Source organism: Hibiscus syriacus, unplaced genomic scaffold (genome assembly GCF_006381635.1).
Source record: "Hibiscus syriacus cultivar Baekdansim isolate YM2019G1 unplaced genomic scaffold, ASM638163v2 tig00111366_pilon, whole genome shotgun sequence".
NCBI classification, from domain to species: Eukaryota; Viridiplantae; Streptophyta; class Magnoliopsida; order Malvales; family Malvaceae; genus Hibiscus; species Hibiscus syriacus.
In genome coordinates, this window is record NW_024063071.1 from 336139 (window position 1) to 362565 (window position 26427).

The 26427-nt window shown below is 36.4% G+C and overlaps 2 protein-coding genes and 1 pseudogene across 2 annotated transcripts in view; 1 reads left to right on the forward strand and 2 right to left on the reverse strand.

Annotated features, from left to right (window-relative positions):
• On the reverse strand, positions 1-20369 carry LOC120159505 (annotated as a pseudogene).
• LOC120159565 (protein CURVATURE THYLAKOID 1C, chloroplastic-like) overlaps positions 20278-26427 on the reverse strand; it is an 8932-nt gene continuing 2782 nt past the window's right edge. Inside the window, exon 6 of the mRNA XM_039170133.1 lies at positions 20278-20415. Within this exon, the coding sequence (XP_039026064.1) occupies positions 20361-20415 (55 nt within the window). The 3' untranslated portion in view covers positions 20278-20360. The remainder of the gene's footprint in view (positions 20416-26427) is intronic.
• LOC120159406 (protein tesmin/TSO1-like CXC 7) overlaps positions 22795-26427 on the forward strand; it is a 4126-nt gene continuing 493 nt past the window's right edge. Inside the window, exons 1-7 of the mRNA XM_039169993.1 lie at positions 22795-23096; positions 23395-23502; positions 23727-23901; positions 24866-25360; positions 25543-25643; positions 25750-25830; positions 26022-26376. Of these exons, the coding sequence (XP_039025924.1) occupies positions 22795-23096; positions 23395-23502; positions 23727-23901; positions 24866-25360; positions 25543-25643; positions 25750-25830; positions 26022-26376 (1617 nt within the window). The remainder of the gene's footprint in view (positions 23097-23394; positions 23503-23726; positions 23902-24865; positions 25361-25542; positions 25644-25749; positions 25831-26021; positions 26377-26427) is intronic.

Below are 26427 nucleotides of genomic sequence, written 5' to 3' on the forward strand. Positions count from 1 at the left end.
GAGAACAAAATTTCTGTAGGCATTTAACTACATCATGCACACATCCTTTCTTCGAAATTACCACACCTAAAAGAACAAAAAAGAAGATAATTGCTTACGAAGAATTACCCGACGAAGAACTCATTATTTGGATCTGTCAAATGCAAACAGGAAGCTTTTAGCATAGAATTTAGAATCGGAAAAATAAGTAGATAGCGTTATGTATAAATTGAGATGACGTTTTAACAAAGGGAAATACCTTGTTCACAAGCAAGTTTACTTGCTCTCTGTACATTTCCTTCAAGTCTACAATGTCGGCTCGGAGTTCCTCCAGCTGAAAAGTTTAAATCACTTGAATGTAAGAACATTGTGGGCAACGACAAGAACATATAATATTCTCATTTTCCTATGGGAAAACCAGAACGAGTCGGAAAAATACGTTAACACGAGGTAGAAGATATTCGAATTGCTACTAAGCTCATATTGTCTTCTGCTTAAGTGATATAGTGATACTGTTGGTCAAAATAACATTTTTAAGCTTCTTCACATCTTTGAAGATAAATTTTAGTTAACCAGAAAAGCAAGAGAATCCAGTATTAGAAAGGCGTGTACCTCTTCATCACGTTCACCCATTAGCTCCAGGGCGGCAGTGTGTCTCCGCCTCAAGGCTTCTAGTTCTGCCCGGATTCCTGGCACCATGGTGGCTTCTGCCTTCAACTTTTCACACTGCAGTAGATAAAGGTTAAAGGAAGTGATTTGAGTAAGCACGCAGAGCAGATAACCTCGCTCCCACTTAACTGGGTAGCAAATGGAAAACTCACCTGAGCGGTCATTTTGACTAATTCCTCAGCTAAAGAGTCACGGATGGATTCCATGGAAGCCTGAAGTAAACACCAGATAAAGCTAGTTGATATAAGCTATTTAAACAGTAAAGATACGACCCACGACTTGAAATCAGGAAATATCCAGTACTCAGCACACAGTTTATACATGTAGCTAAGGACTCAACGGTTATATTTGAATTCAGGAGCTCAAACAAAAATAATACATACCAAACGAGACATGTAGGAAGCAAGTTCACCCTCCTTCTGACGAAGGGCTGATTCAAACGCATTGGGGGTCATGCTTTTCATGTAGAGTGGACTTAAAGTTGCCTCTCCAATATATCTCTTTTCGGATAAACCATCATATGAGTCCAACGATGCTTGCAGAAAATAGCTTTCCTCCATACTTCCTAGGCTGCTAGCAGTAGAGAGTTTCCGGGACAAGCTTCCTGCTCCGAAATTGTATAACAAGTAAAGAACAGCATAATATCATCTACATCATAATATGAAGCACCATACCATACTCCAAAGTGGAATTAAGCCTTGCTATCGGAGCTTGCTCAGATACGGCTGTAGAATGCACATGCACTGTCTTTTCCAAGTCTAACCGAGCTGCTTTCTCCTTTTTTAATTCCTGTGACAAATGAAAATATTCCTTCGGTAAATGGAACCATGAGATCAGATTTAAATGCTAACAGTTCAGGTAAAATGGTTCTTAAGTTCATATAGGTGTAAGAAACTCTCAAAAGAATGCCTCATCTAACTTCAGCAGATAATTTGAGAGAATTTTCCAAATACTATATGCAACGTTTATCGTCTGTAATCATGTGAAGAATACAAAATGGTCTTTTTCATCGTCAAAGGTAAAGAAAAACACATTTTCAAATGAAGATAGTTTTCTTTGAAGATACAGACACAAAAGGGGGAGATAAGTTGCTTGGTCAAACATGTGCAAAGTGATTAGTAGTAATTTTAACCTAACAATGAATCAAAAGCACAACCTGCTGCAGTCGTTCTCGATGCACAAGAGCATCTTGCAACTCTTGCTTATGTTTCCATCTTACTTCCCTAATTTCTGCCTCAAGCTGCTTTGCCCGACCTTCTTGAGTATCAGCTTCCTCCTTTGCTGCAAGGTATTCTTGCCTATTCTCAGCAGCTCTCTTCCTCTCTTTCTCAAGGGTCCTGCTTATCTGTGTTTGTTCCGCTCTAAGGCAAGAAATCTGAACGAAAGCAAAACAAAGGTTAAGCTGATATCTAGAAATGTTTCCACAAATAAAACATACAAGAGTCACAGATGAAGAACCTGAGCTTCAAGAACATTAATTCGTGACAAGGTTTGAGATAAGCGTTCATTCACAGATCGCTCTCTCTCTTCCGCAGCTGCAGCTTTTGTCTCTGCTTCCTGTAAATTCAATAGAATAGGTTATTATCAGATAAGACTCTCTATAAGCTTCACATGAGATGTCAAAACATGCTATAACATTGTACACAATGTACACACCTGCAGGCGAGAGTTTAGAGATCTCTCCACAGCAGCCCAAGCTTCTGCTCTTCTAGCAGTTGTTTCCTATTAAGAACAGAGCAACGATCAATATCGACACAAATATATGAAGAGAACTAGTCCTTGAAAACTGTTAAGAATACATTAGAACCACAGATTTCACCTGCATTGCTTCAATCTGCCTTAAAAGAGGTCTAGTGGAATCAGGAACTTGCGCAATCAACTCCTCACACCGACGTTCGGTTGTCTAGAAAACAAAATTTGGGGTGTGAGCTACTAGAAACAAATTCTTGAGTAAAAGTACCAAGGTAAGATGTAATATCTATATAGGTCAGTACAAACTCAGTGCACCTGATAACGTTTTTGAAGATCTTCGATGTCCCTGCGAAGCATGTCTTCTTGATATACAGCCTACATTGTTAGAAAATGAGAATAACATCGTGCTTTTTATTATTAATTAGAATGATAAAATCTGGAATCCTAATTAATAGAACGCAAAACCTGCTGCTCCTTTCTGCTTAAGGTTTTTCTTAACTCTTCAAGTGTCTACAAGCAGTGCTTCACGTTCTTCAGCCTCTCTTAACCGACTATCTAGTTCAGTTCTAGTTTCATTGTCGGCACGGGCCTCTGCTAGTGCTTCAGCCTCCTTCGCAGCATTTAGAGCATTTGTATAAAAGTCTTTCTGAGCCGCAAGTTCTGCTTGGTGTTTTTCAATTGTTTCTTGTAGCAATTTCTCTGTAGCACTTTTGTCCCTTTTTATGCTCTCTACCTTGTTCTCTTCAACCTGAAAGCATATCAAGGAGCATAACTATTTTTTTTATAGGAAAAGGAGGTCTCATTAAAAACCTCCCTCATAGTTGCCTTTAAGAAGAGGCAACTAGCGGAAGGAAGAAAAGAGTACCTCAGTAGATTAATAAACCAAGATTACATAAGACTAAAGATTACAAATAAACACCCTAAATAAAAACCAAACATAACCACTAAAACACTAAAGACAATCAACCTATCCCCTCCTTAGCTAACTTGTCTGTCTCCCAATTACAAGCCCTAGGAACCAGCCTAACCATAATGTCCCTAGCAGAAATTAAATTCCCAATTTCCCCAATCAAAGAACTGAAAAACGAAGGGGCAGCAAAAGGTCTCAAAATCCAATCCACTGCCGTTTTACAATCACTCTCAAGTATTAGTCTTCCCTTCAGCACCCATTCCGAATCAACAAACAAATCAATGCCTTCTTTAATAGCTTTCAACTCAGCAAACAAAGGAGGACCTGGTCCCACAGCCTTAGAAAAAGTGACCAAAGTAGAGCCAATCGAATCTTTCAACAATCCTCCAATTCCACCCTTCAAGCCATCACCTCTAACCGCCCCATCCACATTGAATTTGTAAAATTCAGGTGGAGGTGGAAACCAGCGGAGATCCTTCTTCTTTTTAGGAGAATTAACTGCACTCTTGTCTGCAAGCCGAGGATCACCTATTAATAAATCGACCTGGATATTAGCCTTAGGAAATTTAGCTAAAAACCATTTGGCAAGCCTAAATCTGCAAATGAAGAACAGAGTATGACTGTCAAAGTTCAAATTTTCAAACACCACTAAATTCCTAGCCTTCCAAAGCGACCACAAAACCACTCCCGGTATAAAATTCCAGATAGAAGAAGAAGGCCTTATAAAAGACCAAGAGCAAAGTAAAGACAGGGGATCTCTTGGCAGAACTGTAGAAACCTCCCATAACTTGATGAACCTATTCCACAGCTCCCAAGCAACAGGACATAAAATAAAGAGATGATGAATTGTTTCTTCTTCCGTTTGACATAGAGGACATAGTAAATCTACAAGAGGAACACCTCTTTTCTTCAACTCTCAAGGAGCATAACTATGAAGAAGTTGAAATAAATGACAATTCTTTCTATTAAATTAAACGGAATTCAAACAAAAATAAACCCAAGTGACGATACTAAATAGAATACAATATCCCCCATGTAGAGAACTTGGGTAATTTCAACTTCATCTCAGGTCTCAAGGACTAGGGTAATCTATTCATTCACATCAGTTGGACCAAAATGAAGCAATAAAGAAAATTAGTAAAAAATAACAAGCAATGCTTCTTTTCCTTTTTATATAGTTTTGATAGGAAGATAAATGAAACAATACAGCAGCAAACAATGGCATACAGCAATCCATGTAAAAGGCCATTTTTAAAGAAGAATGCATCTACAGAATAATACCATCCTGTAGTTTTTTATGAAGTTCGATCTACCATATTAAAAATCTCAAATATGAAACCAGGTATCCTATAGGCTCTTTCAAGGAACCCGCTGGTCCGGGGCCTCCTACTTTGATGGAATTAAAGGCTATTCTTAAGGGGTTGTCTTTCTATGCAAATTTTCGAGAGAGGATCAAGGACCGTTTGATTATTGAGAGTGACAGTAAGGTGGCAGTGGATTGGATCAAGGAGGTTGAATTATGTCCTGATGTGTATGCTTTCTTGATTAAAGATATTGTTCATAGGCTTAAAGCCTTTGAAGGTGTTGTTAGATGGGTTAAAAGGACAGGCAACTTAGAGGCTGATGCCTTAGCTAAAGAAGGCATAGGCTGAGTTAGTGTTGTTGTTTATGGTTGTTTAGGGTTGTTTCTTGGTTTCCTGTTTTTGTTAGGGGATTCTTATTGTTGTTCCTTTGTAATTTATTATGATGAATATAATATTTAGGCACTCTTTTCCTCCTTCCGCTGATTAAGGAGCTTTCCTACAAGCTCCTTTAATCAAGAAGGGGGTTTTTAACGAGACCTAACTTTCTTATAAAAAAACCAGGTATCCAAACGTGTGGAGAGAGAATATGAAATAAAAGTTCTATACCAACCAGTATTAAAAAATATAGCAAATCCATATGATATAAAAATTTTGAGTTTAAACCTTGTACTGCTATGGAAAACCAATTAAAAAAACAACAAAAGGTCTTATATTAAAGCTCATACCACCTTGAATTCTAGATATAAAAGGAAGGAGAAAAAGTAATCAACCAACTACGTTTCCAGTTCTAAGACATGCACTTGCCTGAAGCTTTGTCGTCAGGCCTTTCTTCTCCTCTTCGAGTTCTTTAATCTAGAGTAACAAAAATGCAAGGAAAAAAGAATAGTAAAAAGGTGAAGAGAAAGAAGAGACTATTTACAAGAAATTTAGAAAACTCAAACAACAAGAAAACATATTGTCATACCTGAGCTCTTAATTCCTGATCTGAGCTTCTTGAGCAGCCTGCTTCTTGGAAAGTTCTTCACCTGAGAGGAGAAACAAATATCTAGCAATAAGAACTCAGAGACAACAAGGGATCAGATTTGCCCAATAATCATCTAGCCAACTAAAATCACAATGAGAAGCAGAAGTAGATGCACCAGGAGTACTCTTTTTACACTACATTTCCATAATAAATTATAGAAGCCTCCGTTTTTGTAGCCCCAGGTGAGGGTTAAGTGGGCAACATATTGATGATATATACAGAGAACTCTAACCACTCCCATTGAGGGAGTTCTCTATATTTACAACCTATACCCGGCCTACCTAATCCTCTTAAAAGTGCTGCAGATAACCCTGCTCAAGTTATTTCTTGATAATTAAGTGTGTCCATATGTTCTCCATTATAGTTGGACACTTTTTACAGGAATTTCATTACAAAGAATTTATGCGAGGACTATCGAACAAGTTGCAAGATATATGACAGAGGAAAATAATATGGTTTTGATTCTTTTGAATAAGATAAAAAATGTTATAGCACATTTGATGTGCTAAAATTTTGCAGATCTCACCTTCGGCCATGACTTGATTAATTATTTCATCTTTTTCCTTTAAAAGTGCAGCGGCATCACTTTTTTTATTCTGCTCTCTTCGAAGAGTATCCCTTTCTTTAGTCGAGGCATAAACCTGGAAAAACATACACCGAGAGAGAAGTTTAAAATACATTATATTTGAGCTGAAAAAGACAACCTTTTCCTACCTAGAATACATGTGCAGTTATCACCAGCTTCTATGAAAGCACTATGCATTCACATCGTTTTCAAATAACTGCAATTACAGAACATTTATAACTTTTCAAAATTACCCTAAATGAATCAGATCTCAAGCAAGAAACTTCTTATTAGGTAATGGAAATAATCAAACAGCATAGTAAGATGAAAGCAGAATATTATTGTGTGGCAACCTTTGAATTATATGGAGGCAAGTTAAAGCATTAGATCACCTTATTGTTGTTGCTCTTATAAGAGAGAGAAAGAGAAAAGAAGTATTCAAAACCACGCTACACTCCTAAAAGACATGACAAATATTTTTTTTTCAGAGTCAAGATATTGAGACAACTGAAAAGTAGAAGTCTTATAGAGAACCTATTCCACCTTGTCTATAAACTTTAGTATGTCGGACATTACAAAAAGTTACTAAACGATTTCTATAACCACAAGATGCAATTAGCTTTACAAACTGCAATTACAATAAAGCTTAACAAAATAACCTTTGACTTCAAACTTGCTGCAATATCATAGTCTTTCTACAATCAATTTATCTAGATATTTAACATTGACAACCTATATTCTTCTTGCCTAAAATCAACTTTGAGCACTCAACAAACTAGAAACTGAGTCTGAAAGCTGATACTTGTATGGGTGTGCATTCAGACAGTTCGGACTTTATATACAGATAACCGAATAAACCGAACCGACTTTAAACTTGAAATTGAAATAACCAAATCGAAGTACAGTTTTTTCTTTCTAATATTTTTATATATAAAATAGTCATTATTACATTAAACATATATATGATTAATTAAATAATTAGATTGAATTATTTCATATTTTAATATTTAATTTTATATCAAGGTTAAATTAGTTAAATATATACATGTAATCAATCGGTTTATTCAATTTGGATATCAAAACAGAATTAACTGCCTAAACGAATAAGCCAACCGAAAATTTTTGGTTTAATCGGTTAATTCAGTTTAACCGACTTTTTGCTCACCCGTAGATATTTGAACAAGGCCCATACACTTCATAGACATCAAACATGTATGCACAATGAAACATGGCATCTAAATCTATAATATATAAATATCTTAGAACTGCAATTACTGAGGTCTATACCCCTAGAAGCAAGGCTGGCAATAAGACTTGGTGCATTTTTTTTATTATTTGTTATGCATCAATGGTCTCTAGTAGTTACCATCAGTTATTGTGTGTTTAATTTATGTTGTTTATTAACAGTGTTTTACCCACGTGTTTTAGTGAGAGAAGCTCCAGCTTCTCTCTAACCTAGGCGTTTTCAAATTTCAAATTTCCACGAGCCCAGGCGTCTCTCCACCGACAACCACCAGTCGTCCGCCGTCGTTGTTCGCCACCCGCCGCCGCCGTCATCTGTCACACTCCGACCACCGTTTTGACGCCGTTTTTTTTCCTGGGAAGATCGCCGGCACAAGGTGTTTCCTATTCTGGGTTTGGTTTTCCGATTAAGACTCTTATTCGTCGTAGATCTAAACGCCGCTCACGGCCGTTTTCGTCTCCATCCGTTGAACGTACACCGGACATCGCATCTCCACCGTACTCAGAGCCTTTTTGCGACCATAACCCATTTTCTTAGTGTCGAGAATAGTTGCATCTCTCCATGATTTTGTAGTGAGCAGTTTTAGCAAGAACAGACGCTCACTACTCCAAACCTTCTGCTTTTCTCCTCTGCCGACCCAGTCTTCAGACTCATCTATTGGTGGATTTCCTCTGACACTGCCGATTAAGCTTTGAGCTCTTGTTCTGGAAATTTTATTTCCAGGGGTGATACGTAGACTTCAGTTTACTTCGCCGGCAGAACAAACGCAGTGAGCAGTTTCAGCAAGAACAGACGTTCACTGCTCCAAACTGTCGAAACGATTTTTCTTAAATGGTGAAAAGGTGAGATTTTGAAAAACCACATTAATTTTTAGTTTACCTCTTTCAATTGATTTTTAATTTAAAAATAAATGCGATTTAAAAACCTCTCGTTTCGAAAATTTTGAAATTCTATTTTCATTAAAAACATATTGTTCAAAGAGTCGCCACCAATCTTTGATTAGGGTGTGATTGGGCACCCAAAAATATTTTTTCATTTTAAATAAAAATTAATTTTTAATTAAAACAAATTGAGGTCTGCGCTACCAAAAATGAGTTCGGGAGTCGGTTACGTATGGGGAAAGATTAGCACCCCCACAACGCCCTAAAGCGGTACCTAGCCGATTAATTAACGTTTTTTTGCAATGAACTTTACAAATTCGAACTTAATTTGAGTTTTGATCCCATAAAATAAAAATGTAAATTTAAAACATTCAAAAACACTCAAACAAATTAAATTAAAATTACCAAGTCATTTTAGAAAGATAAAGAATGTTCGATTATTTACAAATATCGAGACCATATCTTAAAGATATAACAATCTTTTCTCGATATATTTAAATAAGCGAATATTTCTTTTTCTCTCGTTCCCAAATTTTAGGTGACGAATCAATTTTTTGGTTCACTTTCGGGATACACTTTTATTTTAAAAATCATTAAAAGCGGACCTCAAATCAGTTATGACTGCCCACTTAAAACAATTTTAAATTAAAAGGGTATTACCCTTAGTCCGATTATGTAATATGGTCGAGTTATGCACATGAGGGTATCATGCGAATCGTGTAGAAAAAAATGTCATGTCAAAATTGATTAAACAAAATTAAAAATATCATACAATGTGACATACAAAAAATCATATACACATATTTTAACTAAAAAAAAATCATAAACCATGCTTATTAACATATGATGTACAAATATGACTCAAATATAAAAACAAAAACATAACATGCTAAACTAAAAATTTAAAAAGTATATATACATAAATGTAATGACTAAATTTAAACGTACATAAAATTAAACATACTAATAAAAAAAAATTAAAACAATGACTTAAATAAAAACAAGCATAAATATAAGGGACTTAAACCTAAATAATTCATGAAAATTACAACTAAAATTGAAATATGAAAATAACTAAATCGGGTCAAATTTAAAAAAAAAAGAAATCAAAATCAAGCCCTACATGTGACTAAATTATAAACATGAGCTAAACCTAGGAGGATCAAAAGCTAATTTACCCCTAAAGTTATAGTGACTAAATTCTAATTTACTTGAAAAATTTAATATATAACTTAACAAAAAAAAACTTAAGTAACTTTACTAAATCAAACATTTCCGCCGCTCCTATTTGTTTTTTAATTCAATTTATGCATTGCCTTGAGGTCTCGAACAGAGGAGTATTGGCTCTCTGCTCTGGGCAAACTTTGACCACTGCATTAACTTTCCCTCTCCAATCTCCTCACCTTCTCGCTTGTCACCGAAACCCATAACCAGAAAATAGCCAAGACCCACACTCCGGTTGCCTTCTTTAGTGATTTGGTGAGACCAAGACCCGAGCCTAATAAACCCAAAGTGTTCAAATAACTTCCCGGAATCCCGATCCGGTATTGACATCACCAAACACTCATAAATGGCCCCTAGATCTCCTTGACTTCTCGGCTATTCACTCTCTCCAACGACCTTTATCTTCTCTCGTGCTATGCTCAACCGTTCAACAATGGTGTGATGCTCAAACATTACGGTAAGTTTAAACCTTATTTATTTCTATGTTTTTGAAACCCCGATAGATGATAACCCATGACCCAAAAAATGACATGCAAGGACTCAAATCACTCATGGTAATCCTACCCAACTTCGACGATCTATCACCTCGACAGTGGAACTCTAGAGTCTATGATCCATTCAATTTCAATAACAAAGCTATACCGAAGGTATCTACTTCTATTTTCAGATTTTTGGATTTGCACTTAAAAAAAAATAATAATAATTAAAACAATTGAAGAACAGATAAAAAATTAATGTAAATAACAACGAAGAAAAACCTTGTATGAATTGAATTTCTCTTTGTATTGCTCTGGTTCACCGAAAGGAAGGAATTCCTCTTTGATCTTCAAATGGAAAAAAACAATACAATATTTTTTCTGTTTGTTACTATTTTCTGTCAAAAGAAACGATAAGGAAGGTTTTTTTTTATTCTACTCTCGGTTCCTTGCTGATATCCCTCTTCTCTTTTTTCTGTGTGTTTGTGATCTCCTTCTTGCGGTTAATTTTTTGTTGTTGTTGTGTGATGCTTCCTAGTTTTCCTCTGTTTATTTTTTGCTAATCTCCCCTTGTCCGTTTCCAGTCGTTAATCCCCTCTGTATATATAAAACAAACTGCTAAAAACCAACATTAACCTCTTTGTTTTCCTCTGTAATCAACTGTCGTCCATTGGGCTTGAATTGGGCCTGGAACTGGTTCAAGGTCGGGTTAGGTTGTGATTGTTTCGAGTCTGCTTCGACTCGGCCCCGGATAAAAACGAGCATCTACACAAACCTTCTGCTTTTCTCCTCTGCCGTCACAGTCTTCAGACTCATCTATTGGTGGATTTCCTCCGACACTGCCGATTCAGCTCTGAGCTCTTGTTCTGGAAATTTTATTTCCATATTAGTTCGTCTAGTATATGGGTTTTTCACTTCATCAGTCTTTCATCACATGCATGGTGCTGGAATCCACCCTTCTCTCCAGCAGAGACCTTCGGTCCATGCTCATACACCCTCTGCAGCTGCACCTTCTCCGCCATCTCACCCTTCTAATCATGACGAGGTTTGTACTATCTTCATTATGGGTCTGCCTGAAGACGTCAAAGAGAGAGAGAGCTACAGAATCTACTTAGATGGCTTCCAGGTTATGAAGATTCACAATTGAACTTCAAGGGAGAAAAGCCTAAGGGTTTCGCTCTCTTCTCAAATGCAAAATTTGCAGTTGCTGCCAAGGATGCCCTTCAGAAAATGGTTTTTGATGCTAAGTTGAGGTCCCTTTTGCACATTGAGATGCCAAGGAAGAATCTTGTTGTTAAAAGAGGATTAGTTACTGATTCTGATGCTTTTGACAAGAATGGACGTTTTCCTGTTCCTACAGTACTGCCATTGCCAAATCCAGCTTCTGTAGGATCTCCTAGAACTCATGTGCCTGTTAAAACTGGGTGTTGCGTTAAAAAGTCTGCAGTAGATGGTGTCCACGAGGGAATCGGGGAGTAATGACAAGTCTGGATGTTACACGTTATTTATTGAGAATTTACCAGAGAAGATCCATTGGAAGAGGTTTGGATCTTTATTTTGCTCTCACGGTCGGGTACTTGATGCTTTTATTCCAAATAAAAGAAATTCAAAAGGAGTTCGCTTTGGTTTCATTCGCTTCGCATCAATCGAAGAAGCAAGGAGAGCGATCTCAAAAATGAATGGCTATCATATCGACGGCAGCAAAATTGGTGTTTCTTTCACTAAATTCAAACCTCGACATTCTTATTGGAGAAAGTCCTCGACAGGTGTTTTTCATAAGTCCGAGATGGAAGATGATTCGAGGAAGAATCATTATAAAGCTGAAGGCATTATATATGAAGAAAAACTTCAGGTGTTGAGTAATTGTCTAGTGGGGTGGTGCAAAGAATTTATCAAAATCGGTCATCTCGCTAGACAAAATGCATGCAAAGGGCCTCACTGGCTTCTCCTTAATGAGAGTTGCTGGTAATGCGGTATTAATGATTTTCGAAGACTCTGCTTCATTGAGAAGTGTGAAGAACAATAAATCAAAGACTCTCGCAGAGTGGTTCTCCATAGTCGAAGCTTGGTCAGAGAGTTTGGTAATGGTGTGTTGCCGAGTATGGTTAGTTTGCGAGGGTATTCCGTTTCACATATGGAATTGGGATACTTTCAAGAACATTGCTGATTGTTGGGGTCAGTTACTAGCAATCGATGAAAGCTGTCAGTCACCATCATCCTTTGATCGGGCAAAAATTCAAGTCCTCGCAAAGGCTGGTGCGAGAATTGATGCGACGTTGGAATTGAAGGTTGGTGACAACTCCTTCAAGATCATGGTGCATGAGATAGAGCCTTCATTCAAGCCAAACTCTTGGACTCCTGAAGAAGACGAATCTCATTAGATCTCGTCTCTCTAATTGTGTTTTGATTTAGTTTATATGGTTGCAGGTGTTGCGTCTCTTTTGTATTATGTTCTGTTGCATTGTTTTAATTCTATTGCTGGAGGTGTATTTAGAAATAAGGTGATTCGATCGTGACTTTGGATGAGGTTTTATGAGCTTAAGGTGTTTGTTGTAATGGTGAATATCGCCATAGGAGGATATTCTGTGTTATCTTTTGTATTGGGTATTATTATTAATAAACTTTGAGGTACTATTTTCTTCCTTCCAATGTTCGTTAACATACTTCTTAGTATGTGAATGAATACGAAGGGAGTTTTTAATGAGACCTCCAACTTCTATCAAAAAAAATTTATGTTGTTTATTATGACCCCTGGCAGTTACTAATGGTAATTTTGGTGGGTTATTTGAACTAGAAAGAAGGTAAAACAGGGGCAGGTTTTTTTGGTTCTGACATTGGCAGTAAATGTTATTGAATTATTCTCCTGCTAACTAACAAAAAAAAGTACAATGAAATTATCCTCATTGTTTGTTATCTTACTAAACCGACATTAGAATAAATTAGAAAAATATTTTATTGAAGCTTGAATTACACTTTTTATCCCGGTTAAATTATACTTTCACTGTAATTTAAGTTCTTCAATGTTGAGTTACGCTTCTACTGATATTTCAATTATATATCAATTAAACTAGGACTTACTACTATAAAATAGATGCATTAGCATCCAAAATTTAGGCATTTTCATTCAAGTACTACCTAAATAGATCACAAAAATTTAACTAACATTATTATTTTCATTCAGGCTTTAATTATGATTTAAATTTCTTTTATTATAATAACATTTTAATCATGTTCAACAATTTGAATTTATGTTGCTTAATTACACGAATAAAAATCTATTATTTGGTAAACTAAAAAAAATAAACCCAATCATGAGCAACGCATGTAACATTAATGACTAGTAAAATAGAAAAATCTAGAATATTAAAACTTTTGAATAGATTGTTCAGTGAATGATAAGGTGAGATAATATGCTAGAAATTTTAGAAACATACATGGCATTTAAAAATATTTTATTTAGTCCCAAACTCAGCGTCCCAATAATAAGATCCTGGGGATTTAATTGGGAGGTCCTAGATTTGAACTTCAGGGGGCATGGAATTTATGTGATCAAATAGGGCAAGGCCCCATAAGCAGTCAAAAGAATGGGTATGCTTTCCTACATAACCAAGAATATGCTATTTATAACAGTTCATTCTGTTCACTCACTAGAGGACAAGTGGAAGAATATATATATATATATATATATATATATATATATATATATCCTAACATTTCTCCATGCAATATCACAAGGAATATAAACAAAAAATTAATATTAGAAATTAAGAAAAAAAAAAAGGGAGAGGAATGCTAGGAACATACCTTCCTTTCAAGTGTTGAAACCCTTTGATGATATTCCTCTCGCAAAGACTCCATTTCTGCTTCATTGGATTTTCTCTGTTCCAAGCTTTCAGCTGTTAGTTTGCAATCTTTTTTCACTGTTATTAGGATAGAAACAGTACGGTATCTTGATAAACATCTAATTTTAACTAGTAATTACTAATCTTTAACTGTTGGATAATTAATCTTAAACAATAAAAGAAAATGGACATTGGAAGAAAGTGATTGGTTTATATTAAGGGGAAAAATGAATGAACACGGTGATAGGAAAACGTTGGGACCTGAGTTAGTGCGAGAGACGGAGGACACAGTCAGATTAATCCGTGACCGTCTGAAAGAGGCATTTAATAGGCAGAAATCTTATGCAGATCAAAGGAGGAAAGATATACAGTTTGAGGTTGGAGATCAGGTCTTTTTGAAAGTTTCACCCTGGAAGAAAGTATTGAGATTCGGGCGTAAGGGTAAATTGAGTCCAAGATTTATTGGATCATTTCGTATCTTGAAGAGGGTAAGACCTGTTGCATATCAGCTTGAGTTGCCTTCTGAGCTAAGTCGTATTCATGATGTCTTTCATGTATCAATGTTGAGGAGATACCGTCCAGATCCAGGTCACATTATTCAGGTTGAAGAAGTAGAGCTGAGACCGGATTTGTCATATGAAGAGGAGCCAATTCAGATTTTAGAGAGAGATGAACGAGTTCTTCGGAATAGGCGAATTCCAATGGTCAAAGTTCAATGGAGTAATCGAGGCCCCTCAGAAGCTACTTGGGAGACATTGGAGTCAATGGAGGCTCAGTTTCCTCAACTATTCTCATAAGGTAAATTTCGAGGACGAAATTTCTTGTAAAGGGGGAGAATTATAACAACCCGAATATTTACAAAATAATATTAATTGAAATTGGAGGTAAATTGTGAAAATGGGTGAAATTAAGTGACTAAATTAAAATTTATGAAAACTTGTATGCCATTTTCGAAGTAAAGGAAATTCAGGGACCAAGCCTTGAATTTCCCCTAAAACTGTCTGTAGGCTTGATGATTTAAGCGTGATTTCTGATTTACAATCAGAAATCACAAATGCTATTCCTTCAATTTTCTTCCTCTCACACCTCCACTTTCAAGTCCGATCCAAACGCCGTCCGAATTCTGATCGTTGTTTTGAAACCACCGTTGTGTTCATCATCGAGCGAGGAACAAACCCTTCAAATTAATTGAAGCGAAACGCGGCCACACGTCGGGAATTTCCAGTCAAAGTAGCGACGGTTTTGTTAGCTCTATTGCCGAGAAAATCTTAAATTCACCGCTGATCGTTGCTCCGTTTACGACACCTCCCGCACCATCGTGTTCCTTGTGCCGTTCCGAGTTCACCGGTGTCAACCTTGTCCGCCGTAGACGGCGGCGCGTGAGGAGGTGGTGTAGTCAAAGATTCGGCCGATTTGAAATCGAGCTCTCCGCCGTTCAAAAATTTGAACCGATCGTTGTAAGTATCTCGAAATCGCTCAAAATAATTTTTAGAAAATTTTCCGGGATTTTTAGGGCCCCGGAGGACGCCTCACGCGCCACACGCGCCGCCGCAGGGCGAGTGGCTGCTGGAAACCGGTTTAACCGGTTTTCAACCGGTTCTGACCGGTTTGACCGGTTCGAACCGGTTTGACCGGTCTGACCCGACCCGACCGTTGACCCGACCCGACCGTTGACCCGACCCGACCGTTGACCGTTGACTTTCTTTGACCAAAACTTAAAATGGCTTTGACCGAGCATTAAACGACCGTTAATCTTTTCCGAGTATACCTATCCTGATAGTTTTCGACGTGCCAAATCCGTTTCCGCTGTCCGTTTCGTCAAATTCGAACCCGAAGGACTCCAAATCGACGGTCAAAGTGGTTGACTTTGACTTTGACCAAGAATTTGAATTTTCGAAAAATCATACTTTATATTTTTCGACGTCCTGATTCCGTTTCCGCAATCCGTTTGGCCAAATTCGGACTCGAAATACCCCAAATTGATAGTCAAACCCGAAAAATGCTTAGATATTTAAAAATTCTAGCTTTGAACAATTAAATAAGATTTGAGGCTGATCAATTATTATTGTTTGAAGGTACAAGAGACTTTCCGGATCGTTCGACAGCTCGACCCTGCTCTTCTATATCAGTTAAACCACGTGTGCCAGTATTCACCCGTAAGACCGTAAATTTTATGATTTTAGGGATCTATATATATTACTCATAAGTAATATAGTGTTATTGTTAAATAGGTTTGAAAACTGTAGCAGAGCGTGGTGAAACCAGCAATCAGTAGATTTGCTATTTGAACCTATTATCGAGGTGTGTTCCCTACTTATTATTGAACTGTTTCATTGGTTTTAATATGTGGTACACCGAATTTATTGGTTATTGTTTATGGATGCACCAATTTAATGTGACAATTTATGGAATATGGCTGCTATCTAATTTTTGTTTTGAAATGGTATATGATTACCATGTTTTTGGATTTATGGAATTTATGTCACGGTGCAATTGAATTTTGGAATTGAATTACGATGGAATAGCTCTGATCAAGCTAAATGGGCATAATGTGACTCTTGAGGGCCCCAAGATGTTTCATTAGGTCGGCTTTCCTTTGCTGTGTGCTTTGGGTAAGCTATATTGACTTATTGACTTGGGCTTAAGGATACAAGCTTCAGAGCCTATCCTTAAGTCGGCTTTCTTTTTGCTATGTGCATAAAGTAAGCTATATGGAAAATAATTTTGAGAACTACTGATGGTGTACCAGAAAAGGGTTTAAACTATGATTTTCAAAAAGTTAAACTCTTTTACGAATTTGTAAGATTACTGGACTATGATTTGTACCTATTGACATTTTATGGAAATGTTGGGACACACTGAGCCTAGCTCACCTTTTGAAAATGTTTTCCCCCTTTTAGATACTGTTGGTTAGATACCTCGGTTCGAGCACTTGGAGGATCAACATATCTCTTGAAGTGAATCAGATTGTAATGTTTTTATCTTGCAAGTTGACTTTATTTTGGTGACATGGACCTTATTTTAAATATCGGATTTTATAATGATGACTCTTTTGCTAGTACTGCTCGGTTTATTGTGATTTTGAATTTGAAGACATGTTTTAAATTAAATTATTATTTATTGGTACTATATTTACGAGTTGGATTTTGATAGTATAATTTGTTTATAATTTCATGTTATTTATAATGTGATTTTATATTGATAGAATAACGATTTCGGAAAATGTCTTTAATAATCATAATGTGATCCACTAGACTTAGTCGAAACGCATAGGCCGGGTCTAGGGGGTTACAAATAATATGATTTCTACACTTCCAAACCGTCCAAAGCACCGCCCTAGGGATGAACTTCCAAATGGTGAATTTCGGGATTAAATCATTCCAAACAATTATGAAATCCAACAAAGTCTGAGGTGGCACAAAAGATACATTCCAAGATGACAAGAATCTATACCACAGGCCGCTGACAACCTCACAATGAACAAATAGGTGAGAAACCGACTCCACACACTTACCACACAAAGGACTTAACGAGTCTTCAATCCCTAAAACTCCTCGCTTTATCAATTCCTCTCTAACTGCCACTCTCTGATGAGCAACTTGCCAAACAAAAAGTTTCGACTCGAGGAGGAGCAACCCCTGTCCATACAATATTGTCCCAAGTACCATCATCTTCCTCATTACCAGCCCAATCAAAATAACACTTCACACAAGATTTAGCTGAAAAACAACCCTCCCCATTCCCTGTCCAGACCCAACAGTCATCTTGCAAAGATGATAGAGGTAGAATTCAATAAGGACATAAGCTGCATCCACTGTTCAACCTCCCAGTCCACCAAATTCCTCCTTAATTTAATGTCCCAGAAGCACCCTGAAGAAGAATTTTTCATGAATTCTGCAACTTTGCCCCCTTTATTCAGTGATAGAACAAAAATCCTTGGGAACCTAACTTTTAAAGGGAACGAACCCAACCAAGAATCATGCCAAAATTGCACTGTCTCTCCATTCCCCATCTTCAAACACAAATTCTTCCTTATACATTCCCCAAAATCATCATTAGAAAAGAAATTATTAATTATTCCTTTCCAAATCCAAGATGCCCGATTAGACAAAGAATTCGTAATTAAGCATGTATTAAAGTCTAAATTATACACGCAACACACAACTTTTTTCCACCACGAATTCTTCTCTGATGCAAATTTCCATACCCATTTACCCAAAAGAGCCCTATTTAGAAGTGTCAAATTCGGAATTCCCAAACCCCCCAACCTCTTCGGCTTGCATACTAACTTCCAATTCAGCCAATGAATATCCTCTTATCTGCCAAACCGCCCCAAAGGAAGGCTGCCATTATAGAATTCAATCTCTTAACCACACCAATTGGAATTCTAAAAAGGGAGAGAAAATAAGTCGGAAGAGAGCACAAAACTGACTTCACTAAAACTGCCCTACCAGCTAGAGATAAGGAATTAGCCTTCCAACCAGCCAATTTAGAATAAAATCTCTGGACTATTGGTTCCCACAATACTGCAGAATTCTCCCTTTCTCTTGGACAGAGCAGAAGATATCATCTCAAAGTTGAACACATGAAAGACAAAGTAAAGTTCAAAATCAAATAAGTCAAAGGTAGTAAAAGCATATTCTCCATATTGGGGAAGTGATGAGCATATGAAGGGGAAAAAAGGACAAGAGAAGGAAATATGCTCACGAGCTCAGAAAAACTTGGAATAACGTTAGTGAACTTCTAATAAAAACAGAATAAAAAACAATGGAAGACATCAAGTACCTGAGCTTGTATTGCAGCACCTTGCAATGCAGATTCTATCATTTTCATTTCCATCTTCACCTTCTCCAATTCATGGATAGAATCTGCAGAGTTAGACATGGCAGATGCAGAACTCAAGCGTATCTCTTCTTTAGCGTCAGCTTCACCATCATTAACCTGCCGGTCCACTTCAACTCTTTTAGCATTTTCAAGAACCGATTCAGTAGGCAGCAAAAGCTCCTGAGCACTGATAGTCTCCTCCAGGATAACAGAATGCAAACTTGAGGTCATTGGCTCATCAGGGCCATTGCCAGTATCAGCTTGGCTATCACTTGATTCCTTAGATTTAACTGGAGAATTTTTGTCTAAAATCTCTTCTGTTTTTGTCTTTCGTTCATCATTAATTTCATGCATGTCTACAGCATCCCTCGACTCTGCTGGCACAGGCTCAGTAACTTCAACTGTGTTTTCCTCTGCAGTTTCTAGTTTGGCTTCCTTGGAGTCAGAATCTGCAGAGGGTACTACATCTGAAATTTCTTTCTGTTGTCCATTTTCTGTAGAGTCTGACTTAACATTCTTAAAGGCAGATTCAGAAGGCTCAGCATAAACTTCTTCTGATTCAGATTCAGCTTTACCAGGGTCCAAAGTCACAGTATCAGCTCTCTCCGCAGCTTCTAAAAGCTCACTATTTTTTTTCTACCATGACAGCTTCTTTATCTTCTTCAACAGTGGTTTTCACATGAGAATGAGCTGACCAGTCGTTTTCAGCCTCTTCTTCCTCAACTTTGGGTGGACTCTCTGAAGACCACAATCCTGAAGCTGGAGAGAATAGAGACAGGAAGTCATTAGTATAACTGGTCCAAACTCACATTATAACTTCCATCTACTCCAACATTGGTTCAAATTTAAAAAGATTAGAAATGATAAGCCACTAGAAGCATCATCCTTTTTGGGACTTTGCACACAAAAAACAGTTCAAAAACAAGTCACCAGCATGTAGTGTTACTTTAAGCATGAGATTAGCATTGACCTATTTATGCAAGGAATGTGACAAAATACAATAATATGGAGATAACTTCTTTTCAAAGGAAGCAAAGAAGTAAACTGTGTTAAGGTTCATTGGATTCCACGGAGTGTGAAATAAAGCAGACACATATAATAAACGGGCTTTATTTTTTATTATTTCAAACTAAAATAAAAATAATTGAAAAGTTAACCTTCACAGTATTATACAGGAATGGTAAATAGAAACAATTCATTTTATTTTATTTTTTTCATATTTCACATTTGTACCTTCAAAGACAAGATTAGCACTCCAATGGGCAATAGAGGTAAACTACAACTCAGGCTTCCTAATTGACATCCTATAAAATGGAACTGAAGCACTGTGCATTACTTGCAACATGCCACTTGCCTAACAAACTTTACAACTCTAGTTTAGTAACCTAATAACTCAACCTACAATGAAAATGAGAACATCCATTACTATTTAACAAAACGAACCCAATATCTTAATGCAAAACCTAACACAGGTTTATACTAGACATTTGCATTCAAATGCTAGAATATTACACAAAATACTAACAACGCAAGCAATGTTAAACAAAAAAAGGTACCTTCATTGTTGCTTGATTCAGATTTCTCCTCAAACCCGAGAGCTGTATCAAAATTTTTCTCCATATTCTTCACACTCTCTTGGAGTTTATTGACAGCCCCGGCAAGATCAGGAAAGCCCCCTAGGGACACTTTCCCGCTGAACCAAGCCATACTTTTTTAACTATATATTCCTAAAACAACTTGATCTGAAAACCCAAATCCACCGATTCAAGCACGCCATAAACCCTACATTGACATGCCGCAAATAAATTGATCAGAAGAAAAAGAAAATACCATGACCCAACTTGTTCAAATCAGAACCCAACAAGATCCAAATCCAAACTTGCATACCGGGAAAGAATTACGAATTAAAGATCCATTCAAAAGAATAAGAACGCTGAGAATTGAGAAACTGAACGTGGAAAAAGAAAAAGGAAATTTTGAAGAAACAAAACTACGGAATATCGCCGCTGTGATTAATTAAATTCATTACCATAACTCATAAGTGAAATCAGAGAAAGGGAAAGAGACACTATTTAAATCGATTCGAGATTAAAAAAAATGATATATATTCCAGCGATAACGCGAGATTCAGATTATTGGGAAAAAATAAGCCAGAGTGTGAAATGGAACCTGATAGAAAACGCGCGAGATTCAGATAAAAGATAAAATCGGTGGGTCGAGGAACGAAATAACATGGGTCGATCAACCTTTTGCTTCTTTCTGCTTATAGTTTTAGGGTAAAATACACACTAGGTAACTCAATTATTAATCGAGTTACAAATACGTCACTTTTCTTTAAAATCTTAGGAACTTATAACGTAATCACTTAATTAAAATATTATCCAAATAGATCATTGGCGTCAAATATTAAACCGAATAGTTATGATTTGGTATAATTATAATTTCCATCTTCAAAACTTATACGTTTTATCGTTACGATATTAATTCAAAACAATTTAACAAGTTCAACTCTTCATATTAAAAAATTCTATTAATTTAATATTTGTTTTTCTTTTAAATTGTTTATTCTTCTTCATAAATATTATATTACTTTTATTAAATAATAACAGTTTAAAACAATTTTTTGTTACTTTATGATAAAACATATTTATCCACTTGTTGGTTTAAACTAAACATGAAGTAATTAGTTGTTGCTCGGTCCTTGACGTAGAGCTTCAAGGAGTAATGGTATAATAATCACATAGAATACTTCGACAAGAGATATTATCGTTGAAATAGATTAGTATGGATGTTATTTTTTATTGCTTCAAGAATCAAATAAGGAGGGTATCGCCGACGAGTGTTGACACAATTAGTTGGGATTTAGGAATTTGAGTTTGTAAGGTCAAGTTTGAATCCCACCACCGTCACTCTTGGTGGACAATCTGTAAAGTCCTATGTAAATCCCAATTGGGTCTTAGGTATGCCCTGACCCTGGACTAGGGAAGCCACCCCAAACTAAACTTTTGTGTAAAAAAAAACATGAAAGGTATCTCTTCCATGATACCACGTAACATTGAACTCCTTCAAAGAGAATGAGGTTAGCTTTCAATTACGTTCCGAGGTAGAGAAACAAATTTGCGAATGGCTCAGCGAAACTTGTATGGAGTCTATCATTTGGTACTCAGATCTATCAAGTTCCATCAATTGAAAGTTTATCTCCATATTACCATATTTTGTCACATATTATCGGTTGATTCTTTCGTGTTGAAAGTTTATGTCTTTATTCTGTTTATGTATATCCCCTGCGATAGTTCTTTCTATTACATTTCAAGATGCATTTTTACCCTCCAATTAGGATTAGAGAGGTTTTTTTAATGAGACCATTGAAGTTGTGTACTCTGTATATTTTCAGTTATATACAAAGTGTCCATTTAAAAAAAAGTTCCACCAATTGAGATTACAAGATTACTGCGTAGGAAGGCATTGGATAGTCGATCGGACTGATAACTTATAATTAGGTTGTTTTCTCTTCATTATAATTAAAAAAACATTTATTTTTTTATATTGAATTGATATAATTATTTGTATTTATAATTTATATTCGTAAAATAATATTATGTTCAGCTATGATAATAATTTATAAATTTTCAGTCGAATAAAAATATTAAGTATATTATTATATAAAATTAAAATTTATGTAGTATATTATCCTCTAACAAAGTTTATAAGTAGTTGAGATTTATCCTTTATATTATATGTAACAGATTAACGGTCTTTTTAACTAAAACTAACAGCTGCTTCAATGTAACTAACCACTCTACTTCTCTCCTAAATACTCAAATTTTGGCTCCAAAATCCCTCCTATCTCTCTCTCCGATATCCAGGTACGTAGAATAGCAGCTGTATTTATTGTTTGGTTGATGGGAAAATAAAGCAAGACGAAAGAAAGGAGAGGAAAATCTTCAATCTCGCTGATTCGGCTTCAAAACACCAAAAATGTTAAAACACACATGCTTCGAAACGAACAAATTTAATCGCCGAATGCAACAGTTTCCTTTTCTTATATTTTCCCACCGATCAAGCAGCGCATAGTATCTCTATTTTTTATTTTTCGAATTTGATTTATTGACTTGCTTCACCTCTGTTTACATAGTGAATCCGAAAACCACAAAAAAGCAAATGAAGCAACTCGAGATAGAGAACGGAGGTTTGCCGTCAAAAAGGGTCGAGTTAATTAAAGTTCCATCTACTCCTTGTGTCCAGCCAAAAGGGATAAAATCAGTTGAAAAGACGTCGGATTCAGTTAATATTACAGTTACGGGGAGATCGTCATCACATATCCCGCCAAAAAAGAAGCTGACTAGGCAGCTTGTCTTCACAGAGTTCGGCCTATCTCCCGTCATCGCAACTTCACCGCCGTTTCCTATGCAGAAGCTAAGCTCCGAAATGAATTTGTCTCCTCGGAGTCCTTTTTCCTCAAAGTGAGTTTTGGTTTTTGGTTTCCTTTTTTGATTTCTTCTTGCTTTTCCCTCTTTTGGTTTGATTGGAGTTCAAAAATTAGAAAAGGAAAAAGAAGAGAAATTTAAAATCAACTTTAGCTTGTTTTTGGTTGCTGAGAATATACCAGAGGGATAGATAAAGGAGAACAGAGATAAAGGTGCTTTATTTTTAGAGGTTTAAATTCACGATAGGCTTCTTCTTGCAATTTGATGTTTCTTAAAATCAAGCTTCCTTGACATTGTAAAATCTGATTCCATTTTATGTTTTTACTTTTTCAAGCTCCAAGTCATCAGATTCTCCAATACCCTGGGTTAATATTAAAGCAAACAATGGTACTCCAAAAGGTCCAAAACAATGCGGCTGCAAGCAATCTAAATGCTTAAAATTGTGAGTTATATGTACTCAAGTGCAATTCCAAAATATATAGAGCTGCATGTTAACAGTTAGAGTTCTTGCTTTACGTTTTTTTTTATCCCAACGTATAACTCTGCTAGGATTTGGTTGATTGGATGCTCATTGTGGCTTTTGTTTGGAATATAGATTTGTACATTTCAATGCATTTTCTTTTCAAAGGTTTGATCTCTCGAGAATTCCCACGGACAAATGGATAGGTATTGCGATTGCTTTGCTTCTGGAGAGTATTGTAACGGGTGTATTTGCTGTGATTGTTGCAATAATGTGGAGAATGAGGATCTACGGAAAGCTGCTTCTGAAGTCATTTTAGAGCGTAATCCACATGCTTTCAAGCCAAAGATTTCAAGCAGTCCATGTAGTCCCCGAGATGTTGTGGTATGCGATTAATCTTTCAAATTTCCCACAACTTTTCCCAGATGCTTTTTGTTTTTTTTTTTTTGGGGGGGGGGGGGTGTTGGTTTTGTATGTCTATAAACTCATTGCAAGTTTGCATTTGAATTAATCTTTTTTGCACATGGATACGTTTGTTACCAGCTCCCATATAAAATACTAGCGTGCTCAATTGCTGATCAGTAGCTTAGCTTAGCTTAGTTTATCTGCTGAGAATTTCTTGTTACTCTCCATGAATATCAATTGTCAGGTTCATCAGCTTGTTTCTACTTCTTCTGGTACATATAGTTATTTTTCATGTTTTGTATTAAGCGATATAGTTCAAGACTTGATGAGAAATAATTATTGTTTAGGTGTTGTTATCTCATAAGTCTTGGATTGAGAGTGGACTTTATGTTAAGTTGGACCTCTTTACTTATTGTCAATTGATTTTAGGGTAGATGGTTAATATGGTATCAAAACCCAAGTTCTATTTTGTTTGTTTTGCATATTACTCCTTCCTGTTATCCCTTCTGGGGTTGTCTCTTGTTGGCTCTTATTTCTCTGCCTAGCTATGTTAAACTCACATCAGTTAAATCTTAAATCACCTGTGCAGTGTGGTCTTATATTTAAATTAAATATCTATACCTATTACTAATTGTTTTTAAGTTAGTAGCTTAACAATTATAAATTTATAATAACCCTTCTTCAAAATAGGATGCAATAATAACGTTAGTTCTTTGACCCTTAATTAAGTGGTTGAGACGAGTGAAATTTGTTGAAGTCATCTGTACATTTTTGCATCTCTTTCTTTCAGCATGAGGGCCTTCAGGTTTAGTTCAGATCATACATGTACAACTGATTTAAAATGCAAATGATTTTCAGGTTATGTTCTGCTTTTATTATCTCTTAAAGTTGTCTTTCTTGCCATTTTTATTTTAACTTTCAACTACAAATGATTTACAAGGAGGGTGATAAAATGGATGCTCCACAAGTGGGGAGACACGAGAGGGGATGCCACTGCAAGAAATCTGAATGCCTCAAGAGGTACTGTGAGTGTTTCCAAGCTAACGTCTTCTGCTCTCAGAACTGCAAATGTGTGGATTGCAAGAATTTTGATGTTTGCAAGGAGTTCATGTCTGCTTCTTGTGAGGAAGACAGTAAGACCATAATCTGTAAGAACTCCAACGGCTGTGAGGGGAGGATTGCTATTTCTCCGATGGATAATACTAGCATGAAATTTTACAAGAGCTTTAAAGGATCTAGGGGGATCATGACAATCACTGGTGAGGATTGTATCGATTCAAAAATCTACATTCACAGGGTTATTACTTCTGCAACATCAGATGCAGCCGGTTTATCAGGCCAGCTCATGTCCCAGGAATCCAGGAAGAGGAAACTTCAGGAGCTTCATCCAAATGAGAAAAAATCACCAAGTCAAAGCTTCTCTGATTTACGAAAGGTATATATATACCTATACATGTATATTATTTGAAACATTCCATTATTGTATTCACTTTATGTGGTTGGAGCAATACCAAACTGCTATCTACAAATTCCTATTACAAGATTCCTACACTTGAAACGTGCAGAGGCCGACTTTCCATTCGAATATGTCACAGAGTTTTCTTATTCGTTTGGCAGGTGATCAAACGAAGTTCTTGTCCCTCCTCTACCTTGTCAGTTGAGCCTACTTGTCATATCATTAATTCTGCTATGGTGGGATCTTTTAGGGATCCATACAGGTATATTTTATCCTGAGCAATTATTTATTTACTCAACGAATGTTTGTATTCTGTTTGTAGAAAGAAAGGAAAAAAACTAACTGCTGACATCTGATTATGGTGCAAGATTGAAGCTAGCTAATGTTTATCATCTACTTGAGACTAGAAAAGTCTGCTCAGGATTGGCAATTTTAGCAGAAGCCGCAGCATTAGCTCAGGCTGCCAATCTTTTTACAGGTATACTGCAGCTACGACCAAAACATTATATTCTAACTGTAGTTTTACTGTCCACTTACCTATGGTTTTCAATACATGGTTTCAATTATTATTATTGTGTATAAACGTTGAGACTTGAGATCATATTGCAGAAATATATATATGACATAAATTATCATAAACTGTGTTCTTAAAATGCTCCGAACCAGAGGTGAAAGAGGCAGAAGAAAACAAGAATGGCGATATTCTTGTAGCCAAGGAGGATGATTACCGTGGGGGACGGGCTCAAGTTCAGGAAAGGGCCACTGATGACCTTAATATTGGTTTTGATGCCACTGATGTGCCAGAAGGAAGGGCTTTACCGCCGGGAATACTCAGATTAATCTGTAATGAAAAACTTAAACGGTTCATGGAACCTACTTCAGGAGACCAGATTCTGAACCGTAACCTCAAGAATGCCTATTCAGAGAAGGAAAAGTCTGTTTTGTCAAGTTTCCTTGACTTCCTTGAGAAACTCATCATTTCACAAAACATGAAAGTAAGATTCTTATGGCTCGCCTCATCTATCAATCTAATAGATATGAAAAAT